This window comes from Paroedura picta, chromosome 11 (assembly GCF_049243985.1).
Source record: "Paroedura picta isolate Pp20150507F chromosome 11, Ppicta_v3.0, whole genome shotgun sequence".
Classification (NCBI taxonomy): Eukaryota; Metazoa; Chordata; class Lepidosauria; order Squamata; family Gekkonidae; genus Paroedura; species Paroedura picta.
In genome coordinates this window covers 26,152,731-26,167,848 of record NC_135379.1, presented here as the reverse complement: position 1 = coordinate 26,167,848, position 15,118 = coordinate 26,152,731, and the positions used below count along the sequence as shown (strand labels likewise).

Genomic DNA, 15,118 nt, shown 5'->3' with positions numbered 1-15,118 from the left:
ATCCATTTAATAATATAGTTATTTATTTTTATTCACTTAAAATATGTTATGCTATCTGTTCACCTAAAATAACATTTAAAATAATAAAAACATATCAACATGAAAACACACAACACCAAAATCAGGGAGAAGATTTAATAATAATTACTGGAGGTTTTGTCAAACAGTGGCGGAAGACAACAATAGAGGAATTGGTACAGGCAAATCTCCCTGCAAAGACAGTTCTGAATTTTGGCACCATAGCATGCTCAACTCTTTTTAGATTCCATATAGCATGTTCAACTTCCAGTGCATTATTGATTAAATTAATTAAATATGCATAAAAGAACAAAGACAAGGAGGAGTGTATTCAAAAGTCACAGCAAAACCCTGAAACTAAGAGCCAGCTTGGTGTAGTGATTAGGAGTGCAGACTTCTAATCTGGTGAGACAAGTTTGATTCCCCACTCCCCCACATGCAACCAACTGGGTGACCTTGGGCTTGCCACAGCACTGATAAAGTTGTTCTCACCGAGTAGTAATATCAGGGCTCTCTCAGCCTCACCTGCCTCACAGGGTGTCTGTTGTGGGGAGAGGAAAGGGAAGGCGACTGTAAGCCGCTTTGAGACTCCTTCTGGGAGAGAAAAGCAGTATATAAGAACCAACTTCTAAGTGAGAAGAACTATATCAGGGGAAATAATTATTCAAACCAATGATATGTTTTAGCTTGGTTATTCTTTGAAATTTTAGAACTTTTGTCTCTTTGGGGTTCAACATTTTTTTAACCTTCATTTCTTAATTACATTCTTGTGCACAAAGTAACTCTTGTATCTTCCTATTAGTTTCATACCTAATCTCAGAGTCCCACTGAACTCAGCCATTCATTGGGAACAATAGTACCTACAGTTCCAACTTTCATTGCTGGTTTCTTATTTCACTGAACCTGAGCCAGACGTGAACCATTTGGGAGGAAAAGTCACCGACTTACACAAAACACCACTTTTTCTGGTTCCAATATAATGATACCTGATACATGCAAAGATGAGAGAGAAATCTGAGTATTCATTCAATATGCCAGAATTAGTACTCACAGAAGTCGATCTTCACGAAGGGGGAGGGAGGGAGGGACAGGATGGGACAGGACTAAGTATTTCTTTCCCTTTTATTGCTGTACTAGATAAACTGCCTGGGTTAGTCAGGTGCTCTTGTGTGTATAAATCACACCCACTTTAAAATATTCACTTCCCTGACAAGGAACTTTCACCAGCACAACTGAACAGCTAAGGTGAGCAAATCCAAGATTGAATGTTTTCTCTGGAAAATTCTATTAACCAAAATAAATAATACAGAGGGGGGAAATGAGATACAGTTTATCAATCTCTTAGACGTAAGCAGAACATTCGAAAAAGATTACATAATACCATATCTGCTGACAATTGATATACATTCGCCTAAGAACAGGCCAAAGGTTTCTTCGGGAAGCCATTGTAACTTCTATAAAGGTAGACAGACTTTGGGGGAAAAAAGCATTGCGGCTTTACTAGCATGTTCAGCATATGTGAATGTGAAAGTTAGGGCTAATGGTTCAGGGACTTCATTTCTTTAACAAATGTTTAAACTTTTGTGCATAAAGGGTTTTTGAAGCTTCTTTAGTAGCTGAAACTATTTCTCAGGAATATTTTGTTCAGTTCTTCATCTATAAAGGTGCTCTAGAAGTTATTATTACTTTTACATCCTTTATCAGGTAGCTTAAAATGGTTTAAGATTATATTACCAGTAATGATCCACTATGTAGAGGATTTGGAGTAAACTTTCCTGGCTCCTTTGTGAGATTTCTTGACAAGAGGAGAAATAGAGCCACTCGCTCAATTAAAACTCACCAATAATGTAAACAGCAACTTCCTGAGATGTTACAATACCAGCTATTTGACTTTTTTAAAATGTGGTAAATGAGATATATAGACCCAAACGGGTATTCACAAGACAGAATTAAGAACATTTCAAGCTGCAGAATTTGAACGGAAAAAAAGATGACACAACATTTGTAACAACTGAGGCCTATTAAGATCCTTCAGGAAAATATATTTTGAAAGAATTCAACACGAAAAAAAACAACTGGTAGTTATGACCCATTTAATAAAACAATTTTATTTTTATAACCTGCCTTTCCCTAGACAGCGAGTAATAACAGGTTTTAAAAACAGCCAATACATATTTGAATAAAAACAGTCAAACAGAACATCCGTTAATTGTAAATTTTAAGTGTATGGAGCAATGACAAAGTCATACTCAGCTGTGCTCTCGAAAACAAGATCAGTGCTCATATATATATGATTGACATCTGCAATAATTTCTCTGTTATTTAACAGGAAATGGATTGGGGAAATGGAAGGCAAAATTGAGATTCTTTGCCAGAAGGTTCAGTGTATTTTCTGTAACTTATTGTTGGCCTTGCCTAGTACTTGCACCTCTAGTTAGATTTGGTCTTGTGTTATGACTAAGAAGATATGTTGTGCTATCACCAGATCTAGCCTCTCCTCTGCCATCAATTATCGAGGTAGCCTTAGGCAAGCTGCAGCTTCCCCCATCCACCCACCTGCAAAAATGGAATAACAATACTCACTTTCCTTTGGGCTGTTTTCAGAGGGACTGTATATATATCATGCTCTTTGGACATTGGATGTCCTTTTTCACATGTTATCTGCAATAACGCTAAGGATGAGCAGAAATAAATTAACATCAGAGATATCTTCAGAAGGTCTGAGGATCTGATGTCTGTGAGCAAGGGCACAAGCAATGGCTGTTATTAGTTTATTATTTTGTTGCTATTAAAATTTCTCTTTGTAAATTTTGATTTTTCCCCTCTTAGAAAATGAGTTCATAAACATTAGAGACTGAAACTTTTCTCTATGGGGCCAATGCTACTTTTAAAAAAAGTGATGTAGAAATATAACTCCTGGGATGTTTACTTGAGCCCCAACTTCCTCAAGGTTAAACATTTGTCATACCTGAAGAATTCTTGTATGGCCAGTTTCAAGAGCACATCTTAAAAACACCTGCTGCACACCAAGTCATTGCAGCCACCAATTTTGAAAAGCAATGGCTCCTGTGCATGTCATTATTCCTTTGTTTTCCCCTTGTAAATTAGGTCTCACGCCTAATTTACAGTTATTTTTAATAGTCCAAATTATAGCATGAGGGTTTTGGAGGCATCTTCTGGAAATGCAGCTGCTGGTCACAAGCAAAGAACAAGCAAACGTATTTCTCTGGATTACAGTAGCTAACTGAAAGCACAGGTAATCAGTGCTGATCCTGATCCAACAAAGAGATTATAAACAGTATATATTTGTAATATTTCAGTTAGTGATAGTGGTAGTTCAGGGAACATTTTCAGACTCAGAGCTTCAGGATAGAAAGAAACCCTGATAAATGTTGGTTTAATGCAGAAATTAATTCACCATAAAACACTTAACAATGATTCTGTTGATTCTTCAAAATAAACTATGTTTTCATTCAGGAGACCACTATAAAGGAAATAAATCCTTTGTTTCTAGTAACAAAAACAAATCTCTTAATATCTTTTATTAACAGGAATTCCCCTGAGGAAGGCTGCAAAAAGGAAAGAAGATGCATTCGGCATTGGGGTTATCTTTCCTGCTCATTGCTGTGTCCTCCAATTTTGCAATGGCAATCCAAAAAGAAAAAAGAGTTCCACAGACCTTGTCAAGAGGTTTTATGTTTTCCCTTTACTCGATTAACTCCACATAAAAGCTTTCATTAAAAATTGGTTAACAGAGGCAAGAAGACTGAAAAGCAGCACCGATAAACTATAATACAATGCTGCCTTTTTGTGAATTCAGTTATACATTTTACGGTAAAGATAATCAGTGGCAACAACAGATATTTGCTCACTGGTGGTCTTTAAGCAGTGGTTGGACAGATACTTATCATGGATGCTTTAGACTGACCCTGCAGTCAGCAGGAGCTGGACTAGATGGCCTGTATGGCCCCTTCCAACTCTACGCTTCTATGATTTGAAACAGGCTATAAAATACAAAGTGAACCTGTATATATTCCTTCCAACTGGCTTTAGAAACATTTTTTTAACTACTATGTCTTTAACTTTTAATGCTGGTTTATGTAGCAAACATGCTTCCCAGGTAGTGAGCCCCAACTAACATGTTAATATTTACTCCTGTGTAAACAGGCATAAGATTGGACTATAAGACTGTGATCCTATACAAATTTACATGGAAGCAAGGCCACCTCACTGAATTCAGTAGGACTTACTTCTCAGTAAACCTATGAAGGATCAGACTGATTTTGTACAGTAAATGATTGCCCCCACCCCCACCCAATGGTTCTCCTCTTCCCACCCTTCCAGCCAGTGGGTCTGATTTTCAACATGGTGGGAATGCTACTCCAAAATCCCAGAAAACAGCCAGAGAATGTATTCCTACAGCTTCCATCATTTTGCTACTAATCTTCCATGGTTGCTGCAAGTTTCCATGGGAGAAAGAGTGTTTGGATTTCTGAACTGGGAAGGCAATCTGAAAGATGGACATTGTAGAGAGCCAATGTGGACTATTATGTCAGATTAGGCTCTGGGAGAGCTTGTTCAAAGACTCATTCTCCCATGGAAACTTGCCAGGTAACCTTGGACAAATCACATACACCCAATCTAAACAATCTCGCAGGTAAGGTCCGCTATGGCAAGCAAGACCATAGAGCTATGGTCATCCCTACAGCTACCTGTCATCACTTGCGGGTTGTTCCTAGAAATGATGTAGTAACATCAGTAATGTCAGATACCACCACATGTTCCTGCCCCCAAATCTACTCACAGAAGTGTTATGAGGAAAGAAGAAAGATGTAAGCTTCTTCAGGCCCCCATTAAAGAGAAATAACCTAACTGAAATAAATAAATCAAATACATAAAGCCTGTTTGTGGCTTAGGGAATTACAGCATCTGAACCCATAGGATAGCGCGCCTTCTGCACTATTATATAAGTAAGTTAGTACATTTATTTGATACAGCACTATGGCCAGATGCAAACATTTTCTAAAACAAGCATTTACTAAAATACAGTAAAGAAAGTAAAAGAATTTCCAAATTTAAAATTACAAAATACAAATTTAAAACATAAGGTTACAAATTTAAAATCTGATAATAAAGCACATCTAGATCAACACTGATATAGCTTCAGCTGTCTTCCCCTTGAGATATATATGTGTGCATAATATCTGGCAACCTGCTTGACTATGACCCATTATGCATGGGCCGGCATGCCCTCGCTGGTGGTGGCAGGCCTTGGGGGGAAATCCCCGATAATGCACGCTTCCACCGCCAGCACAGGCATGTCCCAGCCCAAGCCCTCGGAAGACCCACGTTAATGAAATGCGGGTTCTTCCGGAGTCCCAGAAAGAGAGCACAGGCGAGGGCACAAGTGAGGGCCAAGCCGCCAGAGCCCCATGCATAACCAGAAGAGCCGGATTCAGCCTGGCTCCTCCCCCGACCTACTGCATCCCTGCAGGGATGCCTTTCGCCTCTGCTGGCTCCACAGAGCTGACAGGGACGACCCCCTGCCCCCGCCATGGTGGAAGAGCAGCATTCTGTTCCCCACCATCCTGCAGTGGGATCCCCCTGCCCCCAAATCCCCCTCCCAGCCGCTGCCACCGTTTACCTGTGCTCCTGGCACTTCTGGCTCCATGCTGCCTGCGTGGGGCTGTTGCGCCGGGACGGCTGGTGGATCTCCGCCCCCATGCATACACGGGGGACGGCGGAGCTTTTTGCCCCACCACAACGAAACAGAGGCAACACAGAGTAGCTGCCGCCATGCATAATGGGTCTTCAGGGGCCTTTCTACTCCACAGGAAGAATCTGACTTTTCCTCTGCCCATGCTGCCTATGATCGGATGGTGTTCCTCATTGAGTAGAAAGAAGCATTTTTAAAATATGCATGTTCTGCATACTGTTTTTTTAATGAATAGATGCACAAAACATAGGGTTGAATCTAAGCTTGTATTACAGAAGCAGAAGTTTTGGTTGCACAAGGAGAATACCAACGATTAGTTGAGGGAACAAAGAACATTGCCTGTTGTTTGGATCCATCCTATAAAATAAGAAGTGGTTCTTAATGGATCATTTACAGGCTTCTACTCACCTGAATGAAAATTTGACAGATTGCACTGTAGGTTTAATTCAATACCTGAGTTGTGTAATAGCCTTTTAATATTCAGTTACAAAGTACATATGAGAAGGCAGAATGGTAACAATCCAATTCTATTTGTATTTTAGGATGGGGAGATGACATAATTTGGGTACAAACTTATGAAGAAGGACTTTATCAAGCAAAGAAAAGGTAAATAGTCATTTGTTTAGAGAATAGTTTTCCCAAATTCTTCCAATACAGCACATACAACACGGCTTATTCCCAGATTAAAATAAAGTGCATAAGTTTCAAGGTTCTGGCCTTACCATTAAGGCTATACATGTCCTGGGCCCTGCCTCTCTGATGGACTGCTTATATCCTTATGCCCCCCACAGGGTTCTTCACTCTGCGAGTATGAATCTGCTGGTGGTCCTGGGCCACTGGGAGGTTCACCTGGACTTGACCAGGGCCGTTTGTTTCCTGGACCCAAACTGGTTCAATAAGCTCCCAGAAAAGCTGAGGGCCCTGACGGAGCTTTCTGGGTTCTGCAGGGCCTGCAAGATGGAGGTCTTCCACCAGGCATTTGGTTGAGGCCGGGGTAGTAAGATCAGGTCCTTCCCTCTGTAGCCTCTGCAGCCTTTGTAGCCTGTGCCCCCCTAGGTTAACCATTGTGTGTGAACATCTACCATGGTAACAACAAATGCTAGTGGAAGGGTTGAGGGTGGGTTTGGGGGGGAATCTTAGATAGTTGCCATTTTGGATGTACTGTGGGTTTTATTGAGTCTTATGATTTAAGGTCTATGTTTTTATGTAAACTGCCAGGAGCTGGCCGGGCCGAGAGGGGTAGTCTATAAGTACAATAATACATTTAAATAAACAAACAAACAAACAAATAAATAATAACTGGGAAAAAAGGGGGAATTAGTCTAGTGTTGCTGAAGCAGAAGTAGCTGATAACAGAAACAAAAATCTCCATCTTTAATACAAAGTATTGTAATTGTGAAACATTCTGGCATAGATTTGGATAAGACGGTAGCCAAAATGCATGTCACTTTATGGCTGTGCTCTTGTACTATGACAGGTATCATGTACAACGTTCAAAGACAATGAAAAGTCTTTTTCATCCAACAGGCCTGTCAGTACTAAAGCAAAAACAAATGTTTCACATGTTATCCTAGTTACTTTTTAAAAAACTGTATTTCAGCAGCTGCAGTTCTATAAATCAATGGAGATGTCTGTTTTCCATTTTATCCAGTTTAGAACAATGATCTGGAAGATAGATTAGGAATCAAGATAGATTAAGAATGTCAGCCTCTAGGTGAGACCTGGTGTGTCTCCTGGAATTACAGCTCATCTCCAGAATGCATCTCCAGAATGCAATGATCAGTTTTGCTGGAGAAAACGGAGGACTTACTTTTGAGCAAAAATGTGTCAGGTTGCTGTTACTTTATTTAATTTTATTTATTTATTATTTAATTTATATCCCACCTCTCCCGACAAAGTCAGCCTGAGGCAGCTTACAAAAGATAAAAGGTAAAATACAAGATACAGTGGAATATTGATTGCTTACTCCACTGTCACCACCCTCAGTACTTGTTTCACCTCGTAGAACACTGAATCTTAATGCAATTCATTTTTCCCTTTTTGAAAAAAGCAATAAGCCACTAATGGTCATTCATCATTTGGAAGATTGTCAGTATTGCAAAGGTAAGCCATGCCTGTTTAATTTAACATAGCTACAAAGACATACTGCAATTGATCTATGTGCTGTCGTTATTAGCCATACCAAGACTCCAGTCCATAATTCTAAAAATATCATAACAGTAGAGATATCAGAGATATCTGGATCAAGTGATTCAAGATTTGTTAGTCAAGTCACCACAAAGTTTCATTAAAGATGGGCTGTCCCCCTCAGCCTCAGAACCAAATGTGATTACAAACTCTTCCCTTTGTACAGAATTATTAAGATAATGTCTTCTTTAATCCATGTGTACAAAGTATTTTCCCTCCACACTGAGGATAGATTCATACAATCACAGAACCCAAGGGAGCCACTCAGTACTAATGAGTACACGTGCACACACACACCCACACACACACAAAGAAATCCAGACCATTTTGAGACCCGATTCAGACCATTTAAAACCCATCTGAAACAGCTGCTTTGGATTCAGGGCTGGCCCATCTTGCCCCTTTGTGTCCTTATGATGGAGAAAAGATTCTCTGTTGTAGTCTGTAGGACATAATGGGGCTGGATGAGGACACCCTCTTTGGTTGCCCCTAGAGTGGGTGAAGGGTTTATGGGTTTTTATTGGATTATTTTATTATTTTACTGTTGTTTTTGATGGCTATAATGTTGTTTGTGCACCGCTTGACTAGGTGAAAAGAAGCTTTAAAATGTTTTAAATAAACCAATAAGGCAGCTTCACTATTAGGGACTGCATGTGAGTGCCTCATAGGCCCATTATGCACGGCCGCCGAAACGGCGATTTCGGGTCACATGGAAAACGCGGAGGGGGAAGACGCGAAGCACACCGGTTATGCACGGGAGGGGCGCGACGGCGGCAAAACCCAGAGTAACCGATTATGCACGCAGCGACCCCGGCGCCGCCTCTGGTTGCGCCCCGGTCACCCAGAAGCTGCACTTTCTTCCACGGTTTGCTAACGCAGCTTTTTTGGCGGCATGCACCGAAGCTGCGGCCGGTTGCAGCCGGCACCGTGCGTTATCGGTGATTTTAGTCGCCTCCATTCCACCCCGAATGTGCGTTATTCTCCCCGTGCATAATGGGTCTTAGTCACTACTGTCAGAACTGGTAGCACTATGATGTAGTGGTTTGTACACTCTGCCCATTCAGGCATGCGTGCATCTCAGAATCAAAGCCATTAAGTAGCATTCCTGTAGAGCTTTGGGGTGCTAAGAGCACTACAGGCTTATTATTGTAAAACTCTGTAATATAGGTCAGCATTATAAGTCCTATACTGCAAACCGGAGAGGGGAAGCTGAAGATGAGAAACTGTGTGTCACCTACTAAGTTCATGGCCAAAGAAAAATTAAACAGGCAACTTCCTGATTCCTAGCTCAGCCTCTTAGCCATGACACCAACTCATGCACATCCTACCTACTCAAGTAGACACTCAGTCAATCGACATTATTATGCCCATTGAAGAAACATTTGACTCCCTATATTTCTTTGAGCTGTCTCTACAGAGTGGGGGGAGGGGAACAGATCTGAGCATGATAAGCCCACCATATGTTGCAGTAATGAAGCATATGGTTAAACTGGCCATTGTGTTTACAAATGTGCCATTCAACCAATGCAATGATAATCTTCTTTCACTTTTTCTAGCACTGAAGAAAGTTTTTGCAGAAAACCAAGAAATACAAGAAATGTGTCAGAACGATTTCATCATGCTGAATCTCATGGTACAGAGACACATATATGAAACGTTTGCAGGTTTCACACAATCTTCAGTTGGTGTAATAGATTAATATGATTTTAAGGCCTTTAAGGCCATCTGCAGCTTGGGCCCTTCCTATCTGAGGGATTGCTTGTGTCCTTATGCCCCCCACAGGGCTCTTCACTCTGCAGGTACCAATCTGTTACAGGTCCCTGGCCCCAGAGAAATATGCCTGGCCTTGACCTGGGCCAGGGCTTTTTTGGCCCTGGCCCCAACATGGCAGAATGAGCTCCTGGCAGAGCTAAGGGTCCTGACGGAGCTATCAGTGTTCTGCAGGACCTGTAAGACAGGTCCTTCCATCAGGTTTCTGGTTGAGGCCGGGTTCTTAAGATCATTGGGTCTCCCTCAGGCTCCAACAGGTCATCAAGCGGACCCCCTGGTGGTTGTTGGTAGACGGGAGAAGGGAATGTTCACTATCTTGATGTTTTATTGGCATGTTGATTTTAGGGGGGGGGGTTATATTGGGGGTATGACTTCTTGTAACCTGCCTTGAGCTTTGGAGTAAGGCGGGCAATAAACTGAATAATAAATAAAAAGTAAAAATAAATGATGTCAACTTTTCTCACTAGCATGAAACAGCTGACAAGAACTTGTCACCTGATGGGCAGTACGTGCCTCGCATCATGTTTGTAGGTATGTCTCCCTAAAAAGAAGCTTCACATCAATGCAACACACCTAACGGTTACAGAGAAAGTGGTCCTTCTTTAATAAAGAATTCGCATGGTAGTTTATTTCTATACATTTGATAATATCCCAGAAGTCACAAATAGTCCCATAAGCACATCAAATGCCTCAAGCAGACATCTTAGAAGTAGTCTGGTTCATCTATATCCAAGTCTTTTGTTACAATCAGACAACAACATCATTGGGAAAACAAAAACCTTATGCTATTGGTTAATTCCCTTAAATTTCTTGTCCTCATCACTTTAAATGGCTAGCCTTTGTGATTTGCCCTAACAGCTTAAGTATCTAATCAAAGGGTAGAAATGCATGCTTTTTTCATACATGTGTAACGAAAGTTTAACAGCTGCTTTGAGACGGATGTAGTGGAATGGAGAAGCCACAGGGATAGGACACTTAAACCTTTCCACATGTGCTTGTCTTCCATTTCAAAAGTCCTGCCCTCCACAAAATCATTTGTCCCAGTGGACCCTGAGGGGGTGGCAGACCCATGCAATGGAAGCAGAGGGGAGGGGGCATTTGTTGTAATGTAATGATAGGAAGGGAAAGATCAAATTCTTCACTTGTGGCTTCCCTCCTCTCACCATGACTTTTCCCTCAGCAAAGGAACCATTGGGCTTAAAAAAAAAAAAAAAGGTTACACATTTTTAACAGAAGTAAGTCCTGAACTGAGATCATATTTTACGGATGATAATCTTATCTGGACTCCTGTCCTGATTTTTGCCTGTAAGTTGGTAATACTGAGTAAAGGTAAAGGTAAAGGTATCCCCTGTGCAAGCACCGAGTCATGTCTGACCCTTGGGGTGACGCCCTCTAGCGTTTTCATGGCAGACTCAATACAGGGTGGCCTTGCCAGTGCCTTCCCCAGTCATTACCGTTTACTTGCCAGTGCCTTCCCCAGTCATTACCGTTTACCATTACCGAGTACCCAGCAAGCTGGGTACTCATTTTACTGACCTCGAAAGGATGGAAGGCTGAGTCAACCTTGAGCCGGCTGCTGGGATCGAACTCCCAGCCTCATGGGCAGAGCTTCAGACAACATGTCTGCTGCATTACCACTCTGCACTACAAGAGGCTCTAAATCTATACTGAGTAGATAATAGCAAATTGTGACACTCAACCTGCAATGATCTTGCATAGGAGCATAATACCAGGGTCACATGCGATTCGCAACTGCTACATGTGCTTCAGGGGTGCAAGTGAGATGCCAACTTCTTTAAATAAAGAACTGTGACTGGAATGTTGTGGGGTGTCCTGAAGGATTAGGAGAAAATACCTTCATCCTTGGAAAAAATACATTTTAATATATCATTCCTTTTAAAACTATTAAAAATAACTATGTTATAATTACTGTCACTTATTAGAGTCCTTCACAACATTCTTATTGTCTAATTTATAGACTTTTATAAAGATGAGTGGTTGTTGCTTAGAAGATAATGGACACTTTGATGACTTTTCCAGATCCCTCTCTCACGGTGCGAGCTGACATCACTGGACGATATTCTAACCGACTCTACACTTATGAGCCTCAAGACTTGCCAGTGTGTAAGCTGAACTAGGGGCTGCTGTTGAAATACAGCCCTCCTGTTACTTGACAGCCTAGAGTTAAAAGAAGGGGATATGTTTCCGTGTGTTAATCAGTGGGAATGACAAGCACAAAATCCCAAATAGAAACAATGCAAGACATGTATGTATCTATGTATATGTGGTTCAATCAGTTGGGCACAATAGGGTCCTGCACCCTCACAACTTACAGTAATGCCAATCCACAGTGGTAATACATGGTGGCTCCAAAAGCCACCATGTGAATCTTGTGCATGCTTGCTTCCCCAGATATTGCTTCCTCTATGTCCCATGCAAGGTAGTCATGCTCTGGTCTATGAGCAACTAGCCTGGCAGTGTTAGAGGAGGACATAGGAGGCCCACAGATTTCCATTTTTCTGTGACTGTTTCTCACTTACAGTGGAAAGAAGGACTCAAAAACCAGCTCTACTGAGCTGCATGAGACTCCTTTCCTTGATGTATGCGACCTGTGCCTATACTTGACTGAATCAAGCCCAGCTCTTTATTCTCCACAGGACTAAAGGCAGATGGCAATAAACACATGAGAACAAAAATGGAGACCATAAAACTGGCACTAATCCATCAATAAACATAAAACAAGCAAAGCAACATTCAGCCATCAAAAATGTCCTCCTGAACTATTTCATGCGAAGCTGTGACAACTCTGAAATGATGAGAACTGTATTTGGGTGCAGGAGGCCTCACTTCAAAAGGGATGTGGACAGAGCAGAGTGACAGAGCAGAGCAGAAAAAGAGCAGTGAGGGTGATCAGGGGCCTGAAGCCCTGAAGGGAAAGGCTGAGGGACTTGGGAATGTTCAGCCTGGAGAAGAGGAGGTTGAGAGGGGACATGATTGATGTCTTTTAGTATGTGAAAGGCTGTCACAGAGGAGGGCAGGAAGCTGTTCCTGTTGTCAGCAGAGAACAGGACTTGCAATAATGGGTTTAAATTACAGGGAGAAAGGCATCAAAAAACTAGGACAAAAAAATTACAGTAAGTGTAGTTCAGCAGTGGACTTGGCTACTTAGGGAGGTAGTGAGCTCCTCTTCTCTGGCAGTCTTCAAGCTGCAGCTGGATGAAATTTGTTAGCAATGCTCTAGGCTGATCTTGCATTGAACAGGGGCTTGGACAAGATGGCCTTTATGGCCCCTTCCAGCTCTATAATTCTATAACTGCTTGTACTTCCTCTGCACCAACTCTAAGCCAAACCATACATGGCAACAACCACTTCAGTCAGTTTTGCAAGATTTGTGAGTCTTGTACAGGGAAAAGACAATGAGAACAACCACTAACAATGAGAAATGTATGAACAGTCTATTTTGGAAAACACACTGTTACAGAGAAGAATTATATAGCATTAAATACAAGCAAATGCAGTGACTATTCTTATGAAAAAATTAATGAAAACGTTACATAAGAACTGAATGATATTACTGAAAAGTGAGCCATAAATCACAAAGCCTGAGGAATAGCATATATTACTACTGCTTGCAGAATGTTTAAAACTTTCTGATTCAAATAAACCCAGGTTATTATTTTCTTCAACTATGAAATGTGGCAGCTTTTAGCAAGAAAGAAGCAATTACATGAAGAGCTATCTGTTTCTAAGAGGTTCACTCAATGCAAGGTTGCATAAGTAGAAGATACAAAGTGTCTTCAGTTCATCATGTGATTGGTAGCCTCATGAAAGAAAGAAGCACGCTTCATTTGTGAAGAAATGAGTACCATTTATTTGAATCAAATAATCTAAAATATCCAATAGCAGCCATAATACCTATTATTCCTCAGACTTTGTGATCGTGGCTGACTTCTCAATGATGCCATTCAGTTCTTTTTCTTTGTATTGAGATCTATAAAAGGCATTTATATTACACCTTTTATTCCTTTCCCATGGTCTTCCAACCATCCAAATACTACATAATCAACATTCACTTTACTGTCTTTTTTCAGTAATAGAAAACATGAAGAAAGCGTTGCGTCTCATTCAGACTGAACTGTAAGCGGTAGCTGAGCGATCATCATCTCTCCAAGTTGAAACACTACAATGAAATCCACAATTTTTTTGGGGGGGGGGGTATATATGTAGTTTTTTCTCAAATGAGAAACATTGTCCATTGTTCAAGGGAAGAGTCAAGAAAAAGATGGTCTAAAGCAATTTTGAAGTGCTATATTCTTCGATATAGAAATTCTTTCTTTTTACATCCAGAATTCTGTTGCATTTGTTAATATAAGGTAAAATACAATAAAATTAAATAAATGGAACAAGAGGATAACTGTTCTTTTTATTAACTAGAAAAGCCAAAATGACTGATAACCATCCCTGAAAGACAGTTCATCAATCGCTAACTATCTTTTTCTGCTGTATCCAGCTACAGGAGCGTGTAATGTATTCTAGTTCATGCTGATTTAGAGCAAAGTCCAAAATATGTTCTGTGAACTGAGTGTGCACTCTAGAACATGTCCTCAGAATCTGATGTAGTGAGCTAAGATCCTGTAACAGATGGCTATACAGGGGTGCCTAAGCAAAGAAGTTACTGCCTGCATACCAAGCAGATGCTCTACCATTGAGCATGGTGACACAACTCTTATGTAGAAGGGGAAATGCTCTGTTTCATGGCAGCCCGAATCATACAAACAAAGTATGCTTCATGCTGGATTAACAGAGGTTCTTAGTGAACCAGTGGGGACTCTACACTCTTCATGGTTGGCTAATGCTCAGAGAGGGAGGGCATGGTGCAGTGGTAGAGCATCAGCAAGTCATGGAAATGGTCCCAGGTTCAGGCCTCAGCATTTCCAGCTAAAAAGAGGCCAGAGACCTCAGAGAGCCCTTTGCCAGTCTGTGTAAATGTATTTATTTATTTACGGCCATTCTGACTTTGATGGACCAAGGCAGCTTCGTGTGTATACTGAGGATTGTGTGTATGACATTTCTTTTTCTAGGGATCCTTCTGATATTCTTGTACATACTGAAGTTCACAGGCTTTGTACCATTTATATTTCAACATGCTCACAGCATACTGTAGAAACCCACTATGATTTTACCAAATTATGTGATTTGCCATATTTGCATGTAGCATACTTGGGAAGGTTAGTAGATTCTGATGTCTACAACAACAGCATGTGAAAATTTGGAGGCATGAATGAATTACACAAGCCACCATCTGACTGAAAAGCCCCCATCACAGGAAGTTTCCAGACCTCATCATGGGGTTGTTAGCTGCCTAGATTTTTTTTTAATGTCCTGTCCTTTTAATAGTGGCCTAATAGGATGTTACTTCTTTGCCGT

At 41.0% G+C, this 15,118-nt stretch overlaps 1 protein-coding gene and 1 long non-coding RNA gene across 3 annotated transcripts in view; one reads left to right on the top strand and one right to left on the bottom strand.

The window, feature by feature from the left end:
- The window catches only part of LOC143820607 (uncharacterized), a 112,975-nt gene that overhangs the window by 89,122 nt on the left and 8,735 nt on the right, over nt 1-15,118 (bottom strand). The gene's annotated exons all lie outside the window — the stretch shown is intronic.
- Nucleotides 1,138-14,097, top strand: AGR3 (anterior gradient 3, protein disulphide isomerase family member). Of its 2 annotated transcripts, none has more exons than XM_077303629.1 (8): nt 1,138-1,263; nt 3,570-3,708; nt 6,277-6,340; nt 7,785-7,837; nt 9,478-9,554; nt 10,159-10,222; nt 11,732-11,811; nt 13,783-14,097. In XM_077303629.1, exons 2-8 carry the CDS (start codon nt 3,606-3,608, stop codon nt 13,783-13,785), a joined length of 444 nt encoding a protein of 147 aa, XP_077159744.1. In that variant the 5' UTR covers nt 1,138-1,263; nt 3,570-3,605; the 3' UTR covers nt 13,786-14,097. The 2 variants fall into 2 exon arrangements, with proteins under 2 accessions (XP_077159744.1, XP_077159743.1); XM_077303628.1 differs by having other exon boundaries at nt 1,140-1,263; nt 11,732-11,815.